The 25,196-nt window shown below is 40.3% G+C and overlaps 1 protein-coding gene across 1 annotated transcript in view; it reads left to right on the plus strand.

The window, feature by feature from the left end:
* flt4 (fms related receptor tyrosine kinase 4) overlaps positions 1–25,196 on the plus strand; it is a 52,230-nt gene that overhangs the window by 12,996 nt on the left and 14,038 nt on the right. Inside the window, exons 2-13 of the mRNA XM_084942980.1 lie at positions 10,008–10,104; positions 11,421–11,695; positions 13,451–13,572; positions 13,679–13,850; positions 16,440–16,579; positions 16,658–16,829; positions 18,533–18,650; positions 18,788–18,972; positions 19,238–19,403; positions 22,040–22,175; positions 22,708–22,816; positions 24,829–25,188. Of these exons, the coding sequence (XP_084799106.1) occupies positions 10,008–10,104; positions 11,421–11,695; positions 13,451–13,572; positions 13,679–13,850; positions 16,440–16,579; positions 16,658–16,829; positions 18,533–18,650; positions 18,788–18,972; positions 19,238–19,403; positions 22,040–22,175; positions 22,708–22,816; positions 24,829–25,188 (2,052 nt within the window). The remainder of the gene's footprint in view (positions 1–10,007; positions 10,105–11,420; positions 11,696–13,450; positions 13,573–13,678; positions 13,851–16,439; positions 16,580–16,657; positions 16,830–18,532; positions 18,651–18,787; positions 18,973–19,237; positions 19,404–22,039; positions 22,176–22,707; positions 22,817–24,828; positions 25,189–25,196) is intronic.

Below are 25,196 nucleotides of genomic sequence, written 5' to 3' on the forward strand. Positions count from 1 at the left end.
GATGTACAATCTGTGTGTGGCTTGCCAGTGTGTGATCTCCCAACAGATTTTTCTCAGCATCCATCAGAGACTCATCTACAAAGGGGATTTAGGACCCAGTTCCTCACTCAGTCTGCACGTCTAACACCTGTCACCATATGTCAGCCTGTGCGCAGGATTCTTACATATTATATATTGTTTGTAAGTCAACTGTATCTTAGAGTCAGAGATCGATATCATTTTAATCCAACACTATTGTACAGATTGCTGTAATGAAGGTGGTTCAAGTTTGTGGGGAATAATTAAAAAATGGCAGAAATGAATAAAGTCAGATGTGTGGGTGGCAGAGTGTGCGCTGTTCACCGCCACCTCTTTGATATTATTTCTGTGGCGGGTCTGCTTAGTGAAGTCATTTGTCATTTGTACTTTCTTTTATTGTTTTTGATGCAAAACCTCTTTAACAATAGCTCTTTAAAAAAGTTTATGCACCTAAGTAAATATTAAAAAAAAGCAAACACTAGTGGTGCTTAAAGCGATGTAAACAGTAGACTTCATTGTCTTAAGTGTGACATTTTGTGCACCCGGTCATCCACACTGACCCCCTTTTGGACTACCTCTACCTTTAATTTTTTAGAACAGTTACTACTCACAGAGGCATGAGAGGCCATGTTCAGAAAAATGCATGTCTATAAAGCATTTTTTTCTAAGTGGTGGTAACAATTTTTGCTATCAGAAATTAGCATTTTTCATGCCGCTCTGATTAGCACCAATTCACAACAACAGTCAGCTTAAGGTAGTTTGTATTCTAAGGTAAAGACTGAACAATATTAGATAGAAACCCCAACAATCAGATGACCCCCTATGAGTAAGAACTTGGAGACAGTGGGAAGGAAAACCTCGCTTTAAACAGGAAGAAACCTCCTGCAGAAACAGGCTAGTTTAGGGGCGGAGCTGGGAGTGAGGGGAAAGCTCTGCCTCCCATTCTACTTTTATAAACTCTAGGAACCACAAGTAAGCCTGACGTCTGAAAGAAAAGTGCTCTGTTAGGATAACAAGGTACTGTGAGGTCCTAATTCTTCAAAATTATGTATTTGAGGACAAAAGATAGTGAATGAAAGTTTGTCGCAGGAAAGATAACAAAGAGCTGACAAACATAAAAGAGATCCAAAGTGCTGAAAGGTACAGTTAGTTTTCGCTAATTCGTCAGAATAAATGATTCATATCTTTGTGCACATTTTACTAGCACACATCATTTAATCTACTGTTGACATAAAATGCTGATTAGAACATTAAGACGATCAATAAAGAAAATAAAGTTTATTTCTATTCTAAAGCTACCTCATTATTTTTTCAGTCATTTGAATGTAAAAATTCATGAACTTGATGAAATATTGTAGGTCTCCCATTACACTCTGCATCCAGGTCTGTGAATGGAAAGGTGTGGGTGGTCCAGAGCTTTGCTGGAGCTATCTGCCATCCTTAAAAAATGAGCAAAGAATCCTCGAGATGATCTTTTTCTCCTGGTGCCTGTGGGAAGGAAATCCACGCATCTTAAAATAGAAATTTGGACTTGTCCTGACAGGAATTTCCTTTCTCACTTTCCCCTGGTCTGTAGTACTTTGGGGGGCCTGATGCTGGCCTCTGTGTATGCAATTTTCACAGCTCGCTGTTTGGCTTTGCAGCATCTCAAACGGTGATGGGACTGAATCTGGTGGCAAGTTCACATGACAGCAGAGACAATACGTTGGGGGAGTCTAAAGGCAGAGTAAAGATCTCGGAAAAAAAGAAGGAAGGAAGATCCTGCTGGGCACCAAACTGGGAATGATTTATGGACTGCCACCGACTCCCACTGCAGCCTTCAGCATGTTTGTTTTTGTTGAGAATGCCAATATTAGCTCTGAATAATTCACTAATGTCAGTTTTAACATCTGTGAGAAGATGTCGGTGATAGTTTTACTGTTAACGGTTGTTATCTCCTGCAGCAATAAATCAGGATAAGTTAAAGGGGATTATTTTAGCTTTCTCTCTCTTTTTTTAGTGGAATAATAACATAATACAACTTTCAAATTTATAGGGGAGACATTTCTTTGCTTTCTTGGCAAAACTACAGATAACTGCTGAGGCCGAGGTAGCCGTTTATCTAAAGTTAGCATAAAGACTGGAACCGGTGGGAAACAGCTAGCTTGGCTCTGAGTAATCTGCCACCTACATGTCAAAAGCAGCTCACTGCAAATATACAAAACATAACCAAAAATAGAAACACTGCAAATAAGACAGGCTATAATAAAAACCTGGACACATCTGGGGCATTGTTTTATTGTAATTTTTGCATATTTTTACCGTGCTTTGTGACACAGGAAGTTACAGCATACTTCTGCCTGTTAGTCAAGCATCAGATGTTTCAGCTATTATTGCAGATTTCTTCCGTTAGTCCGCTTTGTTTCTGAACTTTATTGTATTTTATGTATTTGCAGCTCACTAGGCTGCCACAGTTTTCGCCTTTGTGATAAGCTCAGCTAACCGCCTGTTGATTGCAGCTGCATGTAGATGTGAGACTGGCGTCGATTTTCTTATCTAAGTCACAGCAAGAAAGCAAATCAGCATATTTTTCGAAATCGCTTATGATTTCTTTAAGAAATTATCATTTGAAGTTTTCAAATCTTTGCAGTTTTGAAAGGAAGCTGGGCTTACATTGTAAAAATGAAAAATTTACATATGAATAAATTGGCTCTGTGATGCTCCCTGGGCGGCGGGACATGTAGGAGGAACGAGGCTGGTGTTTAAGATTCGCAGCTGTACAGATCTCTGAGTTTTGATTGGCAGCAGGTCATGACTGGCAGCTGTGAAACCATTGTTGGGCACTTCAGCTGCTGTTGCCTAGACCTAGAAGATGTTTGAGTCAGTAATATAAAATGCGCATATGCAGCTCCATTGTACAAATGTTTTGACCCCATATAGATTTGTGTGCTTATAAAAGAAAGTATACTGATCCAATATATGAAAGGTATTTGTATAGCCTTTCAGCTGCTTGTATAACTCTATTTGTGCATTTGTCCTGCTGAATTTGTAGCTTTGTTCACATCTAACAAAAAATGATCAGTCTCTAGTTTTTATGACTTTTTCATTTTAATGGAAAAAGGCAGAATATCAACTAAAAAATTCAGAAAAAAAAACACATACATGAAAATTGTAAATTGATTTGCATATTATTGAGTGAAATAAGCATTTTACCCCCTACAACCCAGCCAAAACTCTGGCTCCCACAGATTGGCTGTGTGCCCATGTGACACGCAGATTAAAACCAGTCAATAAATCAATCAATTACAAATACTCCTGATCGCAACTCATCATGTGTATAAAGCACACCTGTCCACAAAATCCATTTCTTCCATTCCAACCTCTCCACCACCAAGGGTGAGACCAAAGAGCTGTCAAAAGACGTCAGGGACAAACTGTAGACCTGCACAAGGCTGGAATGGGCTACAAGACCATCAGCAATAAGCTTGGTGAGAAGGTGACAGTGCCTCATGGCATGAAGATGATCATGAGAAAGGCTGTGGGTCAGTCCAAAACTATACGGGAGGAACTAGTTAATGATCTGAGGGCAGTTGGGACCACAGTGGCCAAGGACACTACTGGTAACATAATATGCTGTAGTGGACTGAAATTTTGCAGGTCTCCCTACTCAAGTCTTGGGTGAGAGAAGTGGCCCAAAATCCCTCCTGAGATGTGTTCAAATCTGGTGACCAACCACAAGAAGCATATTACCACTGTGGTTGCCAACAGAAGTTTCTTCACCAAGTACCACTTCATGTTTTGCTTAAAGATCAAATACCAGTTTCGCTCAATGCCTTGCAAATCACTTTCTAACTTTCAAGTAAGGTGTTTTTCTGGATTTTTAGATGATATTCTGTTTCTCTTCATTAAAATGAAACTACCATAAAAATTGGAGGTAGTTCATTTCTTTGGAAGTGAGGAAACTTACAAATCCAATAGGGGATAATATAAGATTCTCGCTGTTCAACAGTCCTGGGTCTTCAGTGTTGTATCTTTTGTTTCATAATGGGACAAAATATTTTGAGTTGGTGAAAGATCTGGCCTTCAGGCAGATCAGTTCAGAAACTGGACTCTTATGCTACAAAGCCAAGTTGTTGTAATAGCTGCAATATGCAGTTAAGTATTGTTTCATGCAAGGCCTTTCCTAAAAAAGACACGATGGATGGGAGCACATGTTGCTCTGAAACGTGTATTACCTTTCAGAATTGATGGTCCCTTTCCAGATGTGTAAGATACATTGGCACTAATGCACCCTCATACCATGATAGATGCCATATCCATGTTTTCCAAAAAAGAATTCCACATTTAAATTTTTCTGAACACAGATCAGTTTTCAAATGTCCTCAGTCCATTTTAAACGAGCTTAACCCCTTAGAAAGTGTTTCAGGATTATGTTCGCATATAGCTTTTCTTGGAAGATGGAGCTTTTACCTGCTTTTATGGATGGCACGGTCAACAGTTTTCACAGATAGTGGTTACTGGAAGTGTTCTTCAGCCTATGCAGTGACTTCCACAACAGAGACATGTCTGTTTTCAAGGCAGTGGCACCTGAGGGTGTGAAGATCTTAGCTTTTAATACTGATTTTCAGCCTTTTCCAGGAAATTTTGAGAATAAAAATCATTGCTTTGTTTTTATTTACATTTTACATATGGAGTGCAGGGGTTTTTATATTGTAGTCTAGTGTTTATGATGCTTATCCATGCATATTTTCTCAGTTTGTTTTGATGTTTGTGCATCGCTTTGTAACAAAGTGCCTTGAAGCACACTATGTATTTATTTATTCAGTCTGATGTGGGAAAATGGTCATGATTTGTTTTGTAAATGCTCAGAAAGCCTCCCCACTACCGCACAGCCACTCAGTCCCTGCTATAGCACAGTGTGTGTTTTCATCTCTAATGATATCCAGGTGGAGCATAAGTCATGGTGACACTTTTATATATGATCGACTGTAGGTGCAGAGTCTGACTAAGCGCTAATAGCACCCTGAGGGAACTCTACTATGGTAATGGCATTCTAGGCCAGCTATATTAACCAAGCACCGATGAGTGAAGTGAATGCATTTATAACTAGAAAGTGCATTTTCTGAAGAAACTGCAGTGTGAATGCTTGAATCTGAATGTATGCACTGAAATGAATTAATTGCTGAATTTAAGTTAAAAATTTTGAATGAGATGAAAAATACAGAAATTTTCGACTGAAAACAAAAGTGCTGAACTGCTAAAAGCTGATATCCACACAGAAGAAGTTGGAAAATAGATGAAAATGTTTTAAATGTGAATTAGAAAAAGATGAGTAATGAGAAAAGAAAATTTAGAGTCAGAAAACATCTGAATGAATATTAAAAGTTCATATTCTTTGAATCACTGAATGACTCAAATGTGATCCCTCCACTCTGATCCACACAGTTTAAAAAGTTTACATTTCTGAGCTTTCAAAGACACTGTGTTGGAAAGAGAACAACGATGGCGACGTTTTGAGGGTAAAATGATGGTTGTAGAGCAAACACTGTGGACACAGCAGCAGTTGAAAGAGAAGTGTTTAAGATGAATCTTGGCAGAGTGAGAGAGAGCTTGTTAAGCAGGCAGGTGTGAGCCTGGTTGCTATAGTGACTGCACCCAATGGCTCCATACACAGGGACACAGACATGCACCTCACTTTTGCTGCTTAAAATGAACAGAAAAGTCAGGCCGAAACAAATCGTTCCCAAATGAAAAGTACAAGTCGTATTGACGAAATTCTTTCACCGTGAGCGACAGCAATTTCTAGTCTATTGAATTCTCAGTTTTCATGCCTGTGGAGTTTATTATATTGACGTGGTGACAGTGGAAAGACAGCCTGTACTTCTGATTTTCAAACGAACCTTCTGAGCCGTTGTAACATTAGAGTCTATGGAAGAGTTGGAGGGAGGAGGCTGTGCATTGGTGACATTTATGAAAGAACCATAACACATAGTACAATAGTAAACACATTGGATGAAAGGGGACAACGATGGCTACGTTTTGAGGGTAAAATGATGGCTGTAGAGCAAACGCTGCGGACACAGCAGCAGTTTTAAAAAAGATTTTAAGATTAATTTTTTTGCTCCTCTCACTCTAGCAGTTGAGCTGTCTCACTCTAGCCCCAACATTCCGTCCCATACACACCCATTATAAACTCTGAAACGGGTGAAAAAACATCATGAAACTTAAACTGGAACTGAAGAAAAAGTATAATAGATATTGAAAAGATAAATACAAGTTGAATAGTTGAATGTCTTGTCTTCGTTTTAAAGTTTGAATGGTGGCTCTATGTCAATGTATGTGGAAGTAGATATAGTTTAAAGAGGAGGAAGTTGAATGAGAATTTGAAGTGTCTCCCCATTGAAATACATGGGAAATTTTTGTTGAAAAAACTTGAATAATTTTAAAAATATAAATGTTAAAAATGAGAAAAGTAGAAGCATTCATGTCCAAAAGAAGAGGAATCTAACGGTGTTTGAATGGTTTTTCTAAGTTGAACGGTTTTGAAGGAATTAGATGCCAAAAAACGTACGGAATATATAATAATAATAATAATAATAATAATAATAATAACTAGAAAGTGCATTTTCTGAAGAAACTGCAGTGTGAATGCTTGCATCTGAATGTATGCACTGAAATGAATTAATTGCTGAATTTAAGTTAAAAATGTTGAATGAGATGAAAAATACAGAAATTTTCGACTGAAAACAAAAGTGCTGAACTGCTAAAAGCTGATATCCACACAGAAGAAGTTGGAAAATAGATGAAAATGTTTTAAATGTGAATTAGAAAAAGATGAGTAATGAGAAAAGAAAATTTAGAGTCAGAAAACATCTGAATGAATATTAAAAGTTCATATTCTTTGAATCACTGAATGACTAAAATGTGATCCCTCCACTTGGATCCACACAGTTTAAAAAGTTTACATCTCTGAGCTTTCGAAGACACTGTGTTGGAAAGAGAACAATGATGGCGACGTTTTGAGGGGAAAATGATGGCTGTAGAGCAAACACTGTGGACACAGCAGCAGTTGAAAGAGAAGTGTTTAAGATGAATCTTGGCACAGTGGCAGGCAGAGCTTGTTAAGCAGGCAGGTGTGAGCCTGGTTGCTATAGTGACTGCACCCAATGGCTCCATACACAGGGACACAGACATGCACCTCACTTTTGCTGCTTAAAATGAACAGAAAAGTCAGGCCGAAACAAATCGTTCCCAAATGAAAAGTACAAATCGTATTGACGAAATTCTTTCACCGTGAGCGCCAGCAATGTCCAGTCTACCGAATTCTCAGTTTTCATGCCTGTGGAGTTTATTATATGGACGTGGTGACAGTGTAAAGGCACCCTGTACTTCTGATTTTCAAACGAACCTTCTGAGCCATTTTAACATTAGAGTCTATGGAAGAGTTGGAGGGAGGAGGCTGTGCATTGGTGACATTTATGAAAGAACCATAACACCTATTACAATAATAAACACATTGGATGAAAGAGGACAGCGATGGCTACGTTTTGAGGGTAAAATCATACCTGTAGAGCAAACGCTGTGGACACAGCAGCAGTTTTAAAAAAGATTTTAAGATTAATTTTTTTGCTCCTCTCACTCTAGCAGTTGAGCTGTCTCACTCTAGCCCCAACATTCCGTCCCATACACACCCATTATAAACTCTGAAACGGGTGAAAAAACATCATGAAACTTAAACTGGAACTGAAGAAAAAGTATAATAGATATTGAAAAGATAAATACAAGTTGAATAGTTGAATGTCTTGTCTTCGTTTTAAAGTTTGAATGGTGGCTCTATGTCAATGTATGTGGAAGTAGATATAGTTTAAAGAGGAGGAAGTTGAATGAGAATTTGAAGTGTCTCCCCATTGAAATACATGGGAAATTTTTGTTGAAAAAACTTGAATAATTTTAAAAATATAAATGTTAAAAATGAGAAAAGTAGAAGCATTCATGTCCAAAAGAAGAGGAATCTAACGGTGTTTGAATGGTTTTTCTAAGTTGAACGGTTTTGAAGGAATTAGATGCCAAAAAACGTACGGAATATATAATAATAATAATAATAATAATAATAATAATAACTAGAAAGTGCATTTTCTGAAGAAACTGCAGTGTGAATGCTTGCATCTGAATGTATGCACTGAAATGAATTAATTGCTGAATTTAAGTTAAAAATGTTGAATGAGATGAAAAATACAGAAATTTTCGACTGAAAACAAAAGTGCTGAACTGCTAAAAGCTGATATCCACACAGAAGAAGTTGGAAAATAGATGAAAATGTTTTAAATGTGAATTAGAAAAAGATGAGTAATGAGAAAAGAAAATTTAGAGTCAGAAAACATCTGAATGAATATTAAAAGTTCATATTCTTTGAATCACTGAATGACTAAAATGTGATCCCTCCACTTGGATCCACACAGTTTAAAAAGTTTACATCTCTGAGCTTTCGAAGACACTGTGTTGGAAAGAGAACAATGATGGCGACGTTTTGAGGGGAAAATGATGGCTGTAGAGCAAACACTGTGGACACAGCAGCAGTTGAAAGAGAAGTGTTTAAGATGAATCTTGGCACAGTGGCAGGCAGAGCTTGTTAAGCAGGCAGGTGTGAGCCTGGTTGCTATAGTGACTGCACCCAATGGCTCCATACACAGGGACACAGACATGCACCTCACTTTTGCTGCTTAAAATGAACAGAAAAGTCAGGCCGAAACAAATCGTTCCCAAATGAAAAGTACAAATCGTATTGACGAAATTCTTTCACCGTGAGCGCCAGCAATGTCCAGTCTACCGAATTCTCAGTTTTCATGCCTGTGGAGTTTATTATATGGACGTGGTGACAGTGTAAAGGCACCCTGTACTTCTGATTTTCAAACGAACCTTCTGAGCCATTTTAACATTAGAGTCTATGGAAGAGTTGGAGGGAGGAGGCTGTGCATTGGTGACATTTATGAAAGAACCATAACACCTATTACAATAATAAACACATTGGATGAAAGAGGACAGCGATGGCTACGTTTTGAGGGTAAAATCATACCTGTAGAGCAAACGCTGTGGACACAGCAGCAGTTTTAAAAAAGATTTTAAGATTAATTTTTTTGCTCCTCTCACTCTAGCAGTTGAGCTGTCTCACTCTAGCCCCAACATTCCGTCCCATACACACCCATTATAAACTCTGAAACGGGTGAAAAAACATCATGAAACTTAAACTGGAACTGAAGAAAAAGTATAATAGATATTGAAAAGATAAATACAAGTTGAATAGCAGAAAGTCTTGTCTTCGTTTTAAAGTTTGAATGGTGACTCTATGTCAATGTATGTGGAAGTAGATACAGTTTAAAGAAGAGGAAGTTGAATGAGAATTTGAAGGGTCTCTCCACTGAAATACATGGGAAATTTTTGTTGAATAAAGTTGAATAATTTTAAAAATATAAATGTTAAAAATGAGAAAAATAGAAGCAGTCATGTCCAAAAGAAGAGGAATCTAACGGTGTTTGAATGGTTTTTCTAAGTTGAACGGTTTTGAAGGAGATAGAGTACAAAAAACGTACGGAATAGATAAAATAGAAGAATAAAGATTAGAAGAACAATACTGTGAATGCTTTTACAAGCATTCACACTAATAAAGATTAGAAGAACAATACTGTGAATGCTTTTACAAGCATTCACACTAATAAATCAAGGGCAAATGGTTTGTGTGGCTGTTTCAGAGGCGGAGGTAAAGAGATCACACCAGCATTGCCTCATGAGCGAGCCGTAATTTCTCTATCTGGGTGTTTTTCAGCATCGGGGACCGGTTCCTTTAGCCGCAGATTGCCTTACAGCTTGTAAATGTAATAACCACTGTGTCAGATTTCAGATTCCCGATGTGTTTCAGAGATTTGACAGCTTACCAGCAGCTCTGTCAAAAACACTAGGTCTTGACTGACCTGTGTAACATGATTCTAATGCAGTTGGCTTGTTCATTCCCGCAGGTCTGGTGATAGGCTATTCTATGACTCCACCCGTCCTCGACAGCCCCAAAGACGAACTAGTGATTGCAGCCCACACAACACTCACTCTTACATGCAGGTATGTGCGTCTGCTCTTCTCATTTTGGACTGACTACATGCACTTGTGCACGACAAACTGTGTGTTTTTTCAGGAAATTACAAAAAAATCATCATTGATAGATCAAAAAAATGTGTTACTTGCAATCAACAAATGAGAAAAATACATTTCGACTCTGCTACAGTTCATTTTTCAGATAAAGTTACCAGTTTTATTGCATCTTTCGTGAACAAAGGATCTGGACACTCATGCATTGCTAATAGTTTTCATAGCATTTTATACGTCTTACATTTGTAATGCAAACTGTCAGTTTAAATAAGAAAAGTCTGCACTTGTTTTACTCTGCTTTTTCTAAACCATACAAACAATGGGCCATGTCTTATAAGAAACAGAGATTTTTTTGTTCTAAAGCAAAGCCAGGCCTGTGTCATATATGAATCAACTCCTGATAATGATCCTATATCCCTATAAAATCTCAGCTGTGCTGTCTGCTGCCCCAAGCAGTCCCTCCTTTAACCATTTTGTTTTTGTGGTGAACTAAAAAAAAGAAGAAAAAATGCTGTCTTTGCTAAAGCTGATATTATTTTTGGTCTTTTCCAGATTATTTCTTAGATAAATGTTTTCATCTTAAAAAAAAATAAACCTCCCATAAGGGAAAATTATTCACCGGGGCTGTAAAATACTTAAATTATCATCTGTCATGTTTGTGTCATTTCCAGCCATCACATTTTGGCACCATGTGCACATTTCTGACATTACTGTTTAGTGGAGCAAGGTGATGAAAGCATAGCTATCGGTTTTCAGGCGGCCATTATGGTTGCAAGAGTAATGCCTCTGGGTTAACATAACTGAATTTATGTGACAAAGCTCAAAGCAAACAGGGATGTGCAGATGCTCTGGAAAATTTATAGCACTACAAGTGCAAAATGCACACTCACAGTCACACAAACACTGTCGTTTTTTTACTTAACATGTAACAACAATGTAATAATAATGTCTTTATTTAGCACAGAGTATTTTGACTGATAAGCAGAAAGAAAGTTTTATGCAATCGAACAATTAATATCACTAATAAACAATCTAAGAACAGGTAGATGTAAGCTAATGCATATCTGCATAGTGTCTGCTTGGAAATGAAGAGAGACTTTATTACATTGGATACTTTGGTAAAATGGAATCATGTAAAAAAAGAAAAAACTAAAGGACCTAGGAGTGTACCTTGTGGTACACCACAAGTAATGTGACAATCTGAGTGTTAATTCCAATAATTCAACTTTTCATTTTAAGTACTAAGATTAAATCTGTTCCGTGTCCTTTGACTTTTCACATCTCTTCAGGGGATCTAATACTCTGGCCTGGGCCTGGCCTGATCAGACTCTGGTTGGACGAGACCTAACCCAGCGTCACTCCCAGCTGGAGATCACCTCAGCCCCCGGGCAGAGGGTGGCCTTAGTCAGCGAGTGTCCGGGGAAGTCGGAGTTGCCGTACTGCAAGAAGCTTGTCCTGAATGGGGCACAGGCCAAAGACACGGGGTACTACCGCTGCTCGTATAAGGATGCCAAGGCCATCATTGAAGGCACCACTGCCACCAGCATTTATGTCTTTGTCATGGGTGAGTCACACAAGCCTGCAAATGTGCTAACTCTGACACTGAGTCTGGATGTTTGTGGGTTCATTTTACTCTTGAACTTGTTTCGAAAAAGAGCAAATTTCATCCCCTTGCTTGATCTGGTCCGCAGCTCTTTGGCTTGGCTATGTGGAACCTTTAGTCCTTATTTCTGTTTTCTTTGGTAGCCATCCTGTGGAAGCAGATCTCCTGTTTTGAATATTACTTTAATATCAAAGCAGACGCTCTGTTATTAGAAGTGGAAATTGTTGAGTTTGCCTCGGTCACAGCCTGGAAGTTGGCAGGATTCAGATATTAGCGATGCAAAGCTTTTGATAAAGACAGGAATGGGAAGCTAATTAAAGCATTAATGCGCTATTTGTTTTTCGTAATATCGAAATGAATAACATATCAAAGAACACCAATGAAATGTGTTTCGCTATCAGTATTTTTTTGTCATATACAAGTTTCAGACTAGCTCATAGTTTGAACTTTAGAACTCAGGACTTGTCCCTAAGGGTTGTCTCTTTACTTTTCCTCGCTCCGTGTGCTGAGGGAGAGGAGGCACATGGAGAGACAGATGATTGTCATGGCGGGGAATCCTGCTGACCAGTCCACTCATGTGAAACGCCTGTTTATCCCCTCTGACAAGGTGCCAAAACAGTTTCCACAGATCTATCTGGCGGGCTGATCATAAGCAGATGGAATTGCAGTCATAAATTAGACCCAGTGTGTTGAAGGATAAAGGAGACACATGTGGATTCAATTAGACGGGCAGATGTCAGTCTTTTACTCCTTCAGGGCTCTAATGCTATACTCTAAATGCGCATATGAGTGCAGATGCTGATCTGAATACATGAATATATTGTATTTTTACATGTGTAGAATAATGCAAAGCACACAAACACCTGCTCAGCCTGCTCTGCAACCTGTCCTCGCCTCAAGTAGCAGATCTCTTCCTGCAGTCTGATACCTGCGGGTGATTTATTGAGAAGAAGTTAAAGTGCGAGACGCTGTGTATTATTTCTTTTGCTTGTGTGTGTGTGTTCAGACCACTGCAGGGCAGAAATATAAGCCTCTTGATATGACTCTTTGTTTGGCCTCGCAGCAGCTTAAAGTGATAGGTTTGAGTTGTGCAGAAAAAAGAAGAAGTATGGAAATAACTGAAGGCTTATCATGCAAAACAAGACGTAAGAAGAAAAGCTTGCATGTCATATAACATATTTGGCTGCTGCTCAAACATCGCCGGTATTGACAGCAAAGCGGGAGAGATAAAAGTTTTTATAACAGCATAATCTCTTGCTGAGGGAATATTAGCTTTTATGGTGATAAGAGCTGCAGTGTAAATTGCCAAAACAATTGCTGCGATGTCTCCCAAAGTCCTGAGCATTGGTAGCTGCGGCAACAAAAAAGGGAAGTATCGAGGTGTTAAGAATGAAACACAGTGGAGAGATATTTTCCATCACCAGAGAGCCTGGGGTGAAATTGTAACACTGTTTAGAGGATGATTAAACCTCTTGGCTGTCTGTCTCTCAGTTGATGTGTAATAGAGGTCCTTACCGCTATTTGCAAGGCGGGGACAGACTGAGCTGTTGGTAATCATGATAAACTACACATGAGGTGTGTCCTTGGGGGTCATTATCAGGATGGGGGAAATCTGGCTGTCCGTACATGAAGTTAACTCAGTAATAGCTGCCATTACCCCAGCTGCTATCGGGGTTAACCTCTAACAGCTCCCTGTCTCTCTCTGTCTGCATCCAGACCCAGAGCAGCCCTTCCTCAACAGCGGCAGCGTGCAGACCATTTTCATCAAGAGCCATTCCACGGATGTAATAGTGCCATGCCTGGTCACAGTGCCTGATCTGAATGTCACCCTGAAAACGGTTTGTGCCCAAAACAAATTTCTCACACTCTGTTCCTCCAGTTAAAGCTTTCAGCTGGTGCTTAAATTGTTGATTTTAACAGCAGCAATCATTTTTGTGCATTTAGATGTTGTACAATCCCTGGCCACTGGAGAAGGAGAGGCTGAGATGGGACAACAAGCGGGGCTGGTCCATTCCCAAAAACATCATAGACAAGGAGCCTCTCCTGATGCTTTTTTGTGCTGCTATGCTGGGAGGCAATCGGTACAGTTCGGACAACTACGTGTTCCACATTACAGGTAAAACAGTATGTTTCCTCCAAAGGTTTCAAAAGTGTCCTTAGGTATTTATCACAAAGTCCTGCCAAAATGCAACAGCTGAACTCTTAGCTGAACTTTTAACTTCAAGCATTAAATGACACACCACAGAGCTTTGGGACACAGAGAAGACTGGGTCATTACTGTAAGTGAGAACACTAAGCTAGTTAAAAAACGTAGGCAGATCCCTTGAGGTGGATGAGATCCGCTCTGAGTTTCTCATAGGTCTGGATTCGAGCCTGAACGATATAGGACTTCTAAGACTGACACCAATATTTGTTGACTTAAAAATCTGATATATCAGCCAATATCTTTTTTTCTTTCAAGTACACAAAACAAGAAAATGTGTCCCTGCTAAGATAATATAACAATGCAGGGTAAAAACAATCTTGTTTTTTTGTCACACGAAGTTGTGGATTACTTGTTTAGATCAATCGGTTGTTGTGTTAATGGCACTCTAAACACCTGCATTGCCAACAGGGAAGTCGCAGAGTATGCTGTGGTGGACAAACTATGCAACGTCAACACTTGTAACATAGTTGAGGGGTGTTTCTCCAGTGTTTTTTTTTCCTGTTTTAATTCTCATTGTTGTAAAATAAATGTAAATTATTTGCTCATATAATGTATCGGCAAATAGCTAATATCGACTGATAATATTGGCTGGGCGGTATTGAGCAACTATCCTGTATGACACAGTTCTGCAACACCAAGTGCAAGTTATTACCTTTGGATTTGCAAACTAGGGTGGTGGTCCAACTTCGGGAGGGATCACACTGCTTATCCTCGCTGGGAACGTTTATCCCAGGGGAGTGCTAGGATTTAGGAAAGATAACACAGTTTACTTCCTGGTTATGGAGCAATGGCCCAGCTCTTTTCTTGCTTTTCCAGTAGAAATATTTGGGAGTTTGCCCAACCAGTCAATTTTTTATAGACTTGGAGAAAGCATTCAACCACATCCCTTGGGATGTTCTGTAGGGTGCTTCAAGAGCTTTTCAGTCCCTGTACAATTGACATGGTTGGTTCACATTGCTGGCAGGACATCAGACTTATTCCCGGTGGGTACTGGACTGTGGCAGTGCTGCCCTTTGTTACCATATCTGTTTCTTGCTGAATTTCTAGGTGCAGCCAAGGGGCAAAAGGTTTCAGGTTCAGTGGTTTCAGGATCATGTCTGTGCTTTTTTGACTTCACTGAGGGATGATCGCAAACTTGCACTGGGGCAGTTTTTCAGCAGTAGGGATAACAATTAGCACCTCCAAGTCCAAGGCCACGGCTCTCAGCTGGAAAAGGGTGGATTGCACATTCTGTGCTGGGAATGATTTTCTGCCTCAGGAGAAGTGCTGTTATCTCAGGGTCTTGTTTACAAGTAGGGAAGAGTGGAGCAGGAGACTGACGAAAAGATTGGAGAAGCGTCTGCACTGATGCTGATGGTGTGTCAGTATGTTGGTACGCTAAATAAAGAATAAGATGCAAGGAGTAGAAATGAGGAGGTCACACTATCTCTGCTGTGGCTCAAACTGAAAGATTATTTCTATGTGGTCTTGGGAACACCTTGGCGTCCGCTCCCCCTCCCCAGAAGAGCTGGAAAAGGTGACTTGGGGCAAAGGAGGTGTGGGCATCTCTGATTAGACTGCTGCCCCTGCGATCCAAACCCGGATAAAGCAGCAGAAAATTGGATGGATGGGTGAATGGAGTTACAAAAACACTCCCGACCCAAGACAAATATTTGAATTAGATTTGAGACTCTGCTCTTGTTGAAAGAGAAATTAGCTAGAAAATCAAAGGTGGTGCTAGACTGACTGCCCTGTCCCCATAATTTTCCATGGCAGTCGGCGAGCCAATTAAGCCTTAATGCTGACAATTTCGAGGCTTTTATTTAATTATGTAATTTCCTCTAAAACAACTCCATTTTTATGTAAGGATGGAGTCATTATGTCATAAGCACTAAAAGAAAAGAAGAAAAGAGAAGCAGATGGAAAAGGAAGGCATAATCAAATTTTGAAAAACTAAGCTGAAAAGGCGAGAGACTTTATGTTTAGTTTCCCTGTCATAGCGCGTGAACTCAGGGAGATCCAGATGCTCTACGCTCTGTTGTATGAGCTCATTCGCCTCTGTCTTCAGAGGGCAAATGGAAACTCATATTCACCGCTCCCAGCCAAATGTAATAGCCACATCAGTCAGAGGAGAAACTCAGAGAGGCTTCACTCTTCACACTAATGGACTGTATAAACAATCAGTAATCACAGTCTGCCTTTTTTTTTTTACGTGCAAAGTCATTTCCATGCAGAGAGAATGACCTAAACATCAGATACACTGTCCAGTGTGCAAAACGGGATTGATGCTTCACTTCAGTTTTATTCACATATATAAACAAACACACACACATCTAGATATATATAAAATTGTGTGTGTATGTATGTATATATAAAGTTTTAGAGTAGCCTGGGATGGATTCTCAGGTCCAAAGGAAAGTCATTTCCTCAGGAAAAACTGCTGACAATGTCACTCTGACCTCTCTCACTGTCTCCCTACCTCTGTCTGGGTCTACCTCGCCCTTTTATTTTCCCGGACAGGAAGTCAGGTTTACGATGTCAAGCTGTTTCCTGAGGAGCCAGTACAGCTGTTAGTGGGGGAGGCCCTCACCCTGAACTGCACAGCGATGGTGGAGTTCAACGCAGGGGTGGACATCCAGTGGTCTTACCCAAGCAAACAGGTATTAGCAGTGCATCGCATGTTGTGTTAGTAAGAAGCAAACCTGAATTTACAATCACAGTTTGTTTCTCCTCACCAGACGAACGACTTGGTGCAAGTTACCACCCTCCGTGAATCTCTGTCTCAAGCCACAACGGCTTCTAGCGCCCTGACCATCCACAGTGTCAATGTCACAGACACCGGCCGATACACCTGCAATGTTACCAGCATGGACGGGACTTACACCCAACAAACTCAGGTCGTAGTACATGGTAAGACTTTCTTTTTTTTTTGTCCATACATTAGTCTTCTTAAAGTTTGCATTAACCATCCAAATCTACAGTTATGCTGGCAAACATAGCAAATAATCCAGCTCTATATGCAGTTATGGTCAGTCTCCACAATAATCCCTGCAATGAAAAACTTGACCGATCATCTGCCTCCATCTCACCCTGTCCTCAGCATCCTCCTCTGTCACGCCAATCAGTTGCCATTAGATTGTGTTTGATGCTACCTTCATGACAATTGTAGTTTATAGTTAAGTTATAGTTTTAAGTTATTAATGAAGTCACATATTTAATAGAGGTAAGAATCACCCCACAATACCATATTATGTTGGGATTAAATAATTTGCAGTGCCTCAATAATGCTATGCTTTTTATTAATAAGTGTTATGTCTTCCATCGGATGCCTCTGAGGAATCAAAAGTGAAGTGTTGATATTTACAATTATCATAATACTTTACTCACACTATGATATTATTGTGATTTTTTACTTTTTGCAACATGCCGAGTATTCCAATAACATATATTGCTTTCTGTTATAATATCTGTTTTATCCAATAAGCTGAAGTTATCTCATTTTATCTGTTATTTTTGCTGCAAAATGAGGTTGTATAACATGCCAACACCAGCACAAAAAAACTGCCATAAATGTTGCCACTTAGCTGGCAATTACATGCAATCTACTTCTGATAATGCAGCGGTTAACTGTGGTAAATCATCTGTTGCTCTCTACACAGACAGAAACATTTACACTTCACAGAAATTCACATTTAACTATTATATTTGCACTCTGCAACCTCCCAGGTCTGTAGGAGTATAACCAGAACACAGGCAGCTGGCAGCCAGTTGAGTCGAGTCCCCTCGAGTTTGGCTCTAACGCTGCTTCAGGATTTCTGTGCATGAGATGAGCCGTCTTGCACTTGCATTTACCAGAGTAGTTGGATTTATTTAATAAAATATCAACATTTTATTTCATAAAATATTAAATCAATATTTGGTATCGATTTTTTAAAAATCAAAACGAAACATATTACATTCATAAATTTTTCCTGCGACACATGCTCTTTATCACTGTAAAACTTTATTTTCAAACATTTTGGTTTGTGATATTATGTGTGACGTGAAACAGACCAAAGTAAAAGGAGCATAACTAAACACAGAAAACATGAAAGGCGAACTCTGACATCGAAAGGTGCAGCAAAGGTGTCATATGCTCTCTCTTTGATGTTTTTGAAAAGCTTCACGTTCAGATTTTTTCCAGAAGGAAAAGGGCTTTAAGGGCTCGTGCGAGTCTGCCCAGAGATCTGCTTGAGCAGTGTCTAACTCCAAAACCACGACACGTGCAACCCAGCGCACCATCCTTACCTCGTGGACAAGCACCAGAAAAATACCTTAGAGTTTGGAATTGAGCAGTGTTTATGGATTAAAGGGTTTTTCAGATGAGGCAAAATAATTAATGTATTATTTTTCCTTTTATTAAAAATCAATCGAATATTTACTGCTGAAGGCTTAAAAAGTGACTTAAAGTCAGAACCAGAGGATTTATTCACTGAATCCAAGCTGACTACAGTGGAGACACGTATAACGCTTTTGATTGCCATGTTTTAAGCTGAGAGAAGGCGAGTGTTTCGTACTCTGACCTTAAGATTTTAAAGCCTTTTATGTAAACAACTGAATGCCTCTGATTCCAGAAGGACCATTTATCCACCTCGACTACAGAATTGGACCGATTGTGGAGATAACTGCTGGCCAGAAGTCATACAAATTACAAGTAAATGTCTCTGCCTTACCGGCACCCGAAACGCAATGGTAAGAGGAATCTCATTAAATGTAATTGGAAATGTCCAAAAGCATAATTAGGCCTCGCAAATCTGAGATTTGTAGCTCAATTAAAGAGCAGGACATCTCAGTAGGAGCACATTTTGTGTATCTGTGTGTGCCACCAGGTATAAAGACGGAAAGCTAATAAACCAGCGCCCAGAATTCAAGATGAAAAGGATGAGGATGCACCCTAAACATGTTTTGGAGATTAAGGATGTTTGTCAGGAGGACTCCGGGCTGTACACGGTGGTCCTGAGAAACAGCGATGCTGGGCTAGAGAGGAAGCTCAACATAACGCTTGTCGTCAACGGTATGTGTGTGTTGCTCTGTGAACCTCCAGTTAAAATCCCTCCAGATATTTTAGGAACAAAGCAGCAGTGTAAAGTTATAAAGATTCCCTGCCTTCCTATGTGAGGAAAGTCGAATTTTTGTAGATTTAATTTGAAAATCTTACAAAAGAAAGGAGCAAAAGAGTAAAAAAGTTGCATGAATCAATTATAAAGAGACCTCTATCTAGCATAAAAAAGTTATGACTTCCTGGAAGAATTGATTTATTAGCTCTCTTCTTCCCCCAGTTCCTCCTCAGATTCATGAAAAAGAGGTGGCAGATCCATCCAGCCCTTACCCCAGCGGCAGCAGCCAGACGCTGACGTGCACCGCCTACGGTGTCCCCATTCCCAACATCAGCTGGCAGTGGAGGGCCTGGGGCCCCTGTGTCCTCAACAGCACCCAAAGCAGAGTGTAAGAAAAACCTCAGCCCCAGACTCATTCATATAGAGCACTGGTAGTTTTGCAACTGTGTGTGTGTGTGTGTGTGTGTGTGTGTGTGTGTGTGTGTGTGTGTGTGTGTGTGTGTGTGTGTGAAGATAAGGTTTGATCAGACAAGACAGGAAAGGCGGGAAGAGCGGTGCATGAAGCGTTACGTGAGACCAAATAACAAGAAGAGGTCAGTGTGAAATTATCCACTGGCTCTGAGTGAACAAGAGAGGGAGGAGATGATAAAAAGAGAGAGAAGGTGGCGGCGGGGCGGGTGGCTGTGGGTGAAAAGAGCTAATATATAGAGGAAGGTAGAGGGGAGGTAAGGAAGGAGGAAAGAGGAGACTAAAGGAAAGTGTCTGCTTGACGTCCAGCCAGCTTCCTCCCCCACACAGTAATAATGTGCCTGTCACTCTCCTGTGCTATGGTCTAGCTTTGTGCATAAGCAAAGACACACATACAGACACAACACACATGAAACGCACATAAATCTCCCAGGTGTGATTGAAGTTAACTAGAGTGCTACACAATACAAATACACACATAAAACATGTACATAAACACTGAAAGACAACTCGCTCATTACCAGGCTTCTCTTGTCAAATAAATCCCATTTTATGAGTTCTCGGGGCAATCATACTCACTTGTTTCCTATTTCTTTAGCCCCAGTGTTTTGTGCGCTTCCACTGAATATCGCTCTAATATCCACCTGCCTCTACTGTCTTCCTCCCAGGCTTAATTTTGGAAGATATTGCTGTTCTGACCTTTCCATGTCAGCATGCAACGTGAGTGCAGCTGCAAGGTTTCGATCCTGGTCTAAGAGGCAGTCTGAAACTCACAGCAGTGGCAGCTTTGGTTTAATTTTGGCTGAAAGTGCTCAGTTCGTGTTTTGTTTTAGCCACTGTGGATCTAATATGCCATTTCATGGACAGTGAATTCTGCCTCTATTTTTTTTTTAATTTTCTTTGAATATTTTGAAATTCCTTGTCCATTGTGACGGTCCGAAATACAGCGAAGGACTTCCAGCTAAACCTGTCCTTCCTCACAGGCTCCTGTTAAGTGTAGCAGCACAGTGTGTTCCTGATGAAGTGTGCTTGATGAAAGAAAGTAATTTTACAATATCAGGCGTTTGCTTTTGTAATCTCGGTGGTGCTGGTCTTTTTCTTCAGAGCCTGAGAAATTACTTTCAGGAGAGTAATGTCTTGTCTGATATTATCTCTGTATGTGTGTGCGTGTTTGTTGCATATACAAATCTGCTCATAAAGCACATTGTGGAGCTCTCTCATTCATGTGGCAACAGAAAACAAGTGAAAAAAGTAGGTCCTCACACAGTTTAAAGATTGTTTTTAGTTAAAAAGAATGATCTGCTATCGATATCTGAGTGCTATCAATATCAGTGACTTGTTAAAAGTGCTGCTAGACTTCTATGCGAAATATGAAGCCTCATCAACGTAGCTTAGCATCGAGACTAGAACTAGGAAAAGCAAATAATCCCCTGGCTCACAAGTAGGTGGTTTTAAGGGGGCACATCACTTCTTAAACAGTATGGATTAGACAAAGGAGGTGTAATATCCTAATTACTGAGCCAGAGACGTGCCAATAAGAGGAGTTTGATACCTAATTTAGGAGCAAGAGAAAAGGCTTACTGCAAATTATTCTGCCTATGGTCCAAATGCTGCGTGCGATCTCTTTACTGTCAGTAAAAGGATATTGTGTTTTATAAATTAGTAAATTTCTGCCTATCTACAGTCGTTTTGAATTGCTCCTCAGCTTTTTGTATACTGCTAGGAAAAAGGGAAATAGGTGTACCTATTTATTGAAACATATGGTATCTAAGGCAAACACAGAGTTTGTACCTTTGTTCTTCAACACAGGCTGAACTCTGTCAGGCAGCTTTCTTGACATTTCTTTAAGTAGTCTTCAGGAAAGGTTCTCCATGCATCTTGAAGGACATTCAAAGCACTTGTTTGGATGTTGGCTGCCTTTTGTTCTGTTGTCTGTCAAAATAATGTTGAGGTCCATGCTCTGGGAGGGCTGACAGTGTTCCACGGGTATGCTTTTCATGCTGAAAGATGAAGCTGCTGTCAATCAGACACTCTTCATACGGCTCAAATGAAAATCTGATGGTATTTGATTTCTGTGTTTATAATCCCCAACACCACTGGCTGAAATGTGTGGCTGGGCAAGCATCCAATGTGCAAAGTACAATACTGTAAATTGGTATTTACAAGTTATTATTTTTTCATATGCATATTTACCATCAGTAAATTATGTAGAGAGTAAAATGAAACTGACCCCTGTGGCCTTCTGCTAATGCAGAGTAGTGCAGATGGGTGAAAATACTAAATAAAAATTTCATTAGTTTTCCTGTAATGTTCACACTGCGGATAGTCATAATTGATAGCGTACTTTGTCCATTAGCTGCTAGGACACTTAGGACATAATTGCATTGGCTCAGGGCTTCAAGCTGATGTGAAATGCTATACAGTCTGCGGGAAAAGACTTCTCATAAAACCTCAGGATATCGTTCAACGTGCTCCTTAATTCTCACCCACTGCCCACTCTGTGCTGCACATGTCAATGAGGCGAGATGTCATGAATGTGTCTCTGCTTCCCTCCAGGGCCCGACAAGACCGGAAGAGTCGGAGTGACAGGATCGCAGATTGTCAGAACTGGCAGGACATTAACTCGGAGAATGCGATGAATGAAATTGAGCCGATCGAGTCGTCTCTCGAAGTTGTGGATGGACGAGAGAAGGTTCGTCAGGCCTCATTGCGATTGTTACTGGTTTTCTGTGGACAGACATGCTCTACTTATAAATTGATCTCTGGGGAAAAGGATTACAGAATATAATTAGGGCCTAACCCATAAGAAGGCCTTTCTGTAAGTGGACCTATCTGTGACCTGTGATGTTTTTATGTAAGTGTCCCAAATTCTGAGCTCCATAACAAAATTTGTCAATCAAGAGCCATTTCCACAGTAGAAATATTTAGAACAGTCTTCCTCTGCAGACTTCCTGCAAGTTCTAGTTATAAACACATCCAGGCACACATGTACGCGTACCCACGCCTGCACATTTATAAACCACAGCCGTAAGAGGAAATTATACATACACACGCTCACGCTGCAAACGCCCTATTTTTTTTCACTCACACCTGAGCGAGTTTGTGTGTCGTTGGTCTGTCAGCAGAAAACCTGATTTTTACACGACAGCAGATTGCACTTTCTTTTAAAATGTGCGTCTCCACGACATGAATTAAAGTCTCGTCCTCCTTTCCTCGCCTCGCAGAGAGTGAGCAGACTTCTGATTCGCAATGCCAGCGTGTCCGTCATGTACAAGTGTTCTGCTAAAAACAAAGTGGGCAAAGATGAGCGGCTTATCTACTTCTATGTAACCAGTGAGTATGTGTGGTTAGATATCTCTCGAACACAATGCAAAACAGGAGCACTCACAGAGTGCAACTCCCCCCAAAGGCCAAGGGCTATACTAAAACTTTGATATTCTTTGCTCATGTTAGCATTGGTAAGGTCATAATCTAGTGTGCTATATTATTCGTTTTGTGTCATTGTGAAGTCATATTATGTTGTATTGAAAAAAATACGGTTTTAAAGAGCTTAAACAAAGAAAGCAACTATGTTGCTTCAAAGTTTGGAGAGGATTGAATGGAAACTAAAGCTTTTTTCCTTATTTTTGTGACCCTGACCTTTGACCTTGAAGTATTACATACTAAAATTGTGTATTTTATTATCTTTAGTATATGATTGGAGCATTTTTGGCTTCTATAAGCTATAAAAACTTGAGCTTTAAGACATATTCATCCAGTGTGTGATTCTGCAAAACTTTATGGCGTCATTGTGACATCATAGGGTGTCATATTGAAAAGACAAAAAGTGTGTTGTACAGATCTATCATATGATATATTACTTGACATGGTTTCTTTAAATGTTTTTCAAGATAAACTTTGACCTTGAGCACTAACAATGAAGGTCAAGGTCAAATGCTTAGCCAACCCAGGCGCTCATGTCCCCCGAGGCCTAGTATATTGTTCTGAAGCTTGAAGACGACCCATAAAGAAGCCAAACAAACAAACTCCCTTTCCTCAGCTGGGAGAAAAAAATAGGAGCTTGGTTGGTTATAAAGCCAAAGGTTGATCGATGATGATCCAAGTTTTGCTGCACTCTATTACAATAAAGCTGAGCAGAGTTTGTGGTGGAAAATTAGATTTGAAAAATTAATCACCTCCAAAAAAAAAAGGTGGAAAGATTTTCAAATTGATTTCCCGGGCACAAGAGCCAACGGGTCATTCTGTTCTGTCACAGGACTCAGTCAGCTCTGATCCTCTGCAGGAATAATAAAGCTGCTCAATGTATGATAAGCCTACACAGAATGCGCGCTGCAGTATGTAGTATGATCTGTGCTCAAATGTTTCAGTAATCCAATAAAAAACAAAAAGCATGTCTGATTTCAATTTGGCACATCAAAGTTGCTGCGCCACTTCCAGCACCCCAGCTAAGCTTGGATTGCACTCTGGAAGTCACGGTCTGACCACTTGCAGGTGCCCGTTTGCAGTGTGTGCTGGATCACATCCAGCGAGTCAAAATTACAACACTTCAACTAGAATTCCCCTTTGAGAACATGAGACGCAGGGGAGCAAATGGGGGTAGATGGTGAGCTGCAGTTTTGTTTGTGGGGACAAAAGAGCTCCACGATGGCACATGCCACAGTAGAACTCTCTGTCCAATTCTGGCCCAACTCTGGAGGAGGAGTACAGGGTACACTCCCCACAAAAAAGCCAGGGGGATGGGTTTCTGGCTGCACACATGACTTAATGTGCCTTCTTTTGGCTTGGGCACTGCTCACTTTAAAAGTGATGATCTTCTGTGTGAAAGTTGGTTTGGTTTGACGCAGCAGGCTATGTTCGGGCTGAAATCGCTGGCATCCGTGCACCGGTGGCCAGAACAGAACATCAGGGCGAAACCAAAAAAAAAAAGTAGAGCTCCTTTGTGATAGCAGCCCAACTCAAAACACTCAAAGCAACTTGTGGGGTTGTTCTTTTAGAACTGTTAGAAGTCTGTGCCCAACACCCTGTTGCCTCTTTATGCTTCCATGCCAAAGAAATAGTCCTTGTGAAAATAACTCACACTGAGGTTGGCCTGCCATTAAGGGCCTAATGGCAGTGTAACAAGGCCTAATGTTGCTGCAGAATTTCTTAATCCTGTGAGCAAGCACAAACAAAACTTCTCTTTCATTTTTGCTGGGATCCTCATAACAAGGCCGTCCTACATGCATTTGTTGGTTTATATTTTATATAAATTGAATTTTTTGAGGAGTATTTATTGATGTGTAATTCAAAGCCTTTCTGTGTAAGGGTAACATACCAGCCTGCCTGTTCTTCTCTCATCTTTAAAGCCATCCCTGAGGGCTTCAATGTAGATGTCCAGCAGTCTGAGTATCCCCTGGAGCAGGAGAAAGTGTCTCTCCTTTGCAGTGCTGATAATTACACCTATGAGCAGCTCCACTGGTACCGTCTTGACCCTCGGGCCCTGCAGGACGAGGAGGGTAAGCCCCAGGAGCTGGACTGCAAGAGCGTGCACCTATATGCTGAGGCTCTCCGCGGTGAGCTCTCCTTCCAGGAGCCCTCCAACAGCTGGGTCTTGGACTTCACCATTAACTCCATACAGCTGCAGGATGAAGGGCATTACGTGTGTGAGGCTCAGAGCAGACGCAGTGGGGAGAAACAGTGCCTGTTCAGATACATCTCTGTCAAAGGTGAGCAA

Source organism: Perissodus microlepis, chromosome 2 (genome assembly GCF_051167445.1).
Source record: "Perissodus microlepis isolate ML-2025 ecotype Zambia chromosome 2, ASM5116744v1, whole genome shotgun sequence".
NCBI lineage: Eukaryota > Metazoa > Chordata > Actinopteri > Cichliformes > Cichlidae > Perissodus > Perissodus microlepis.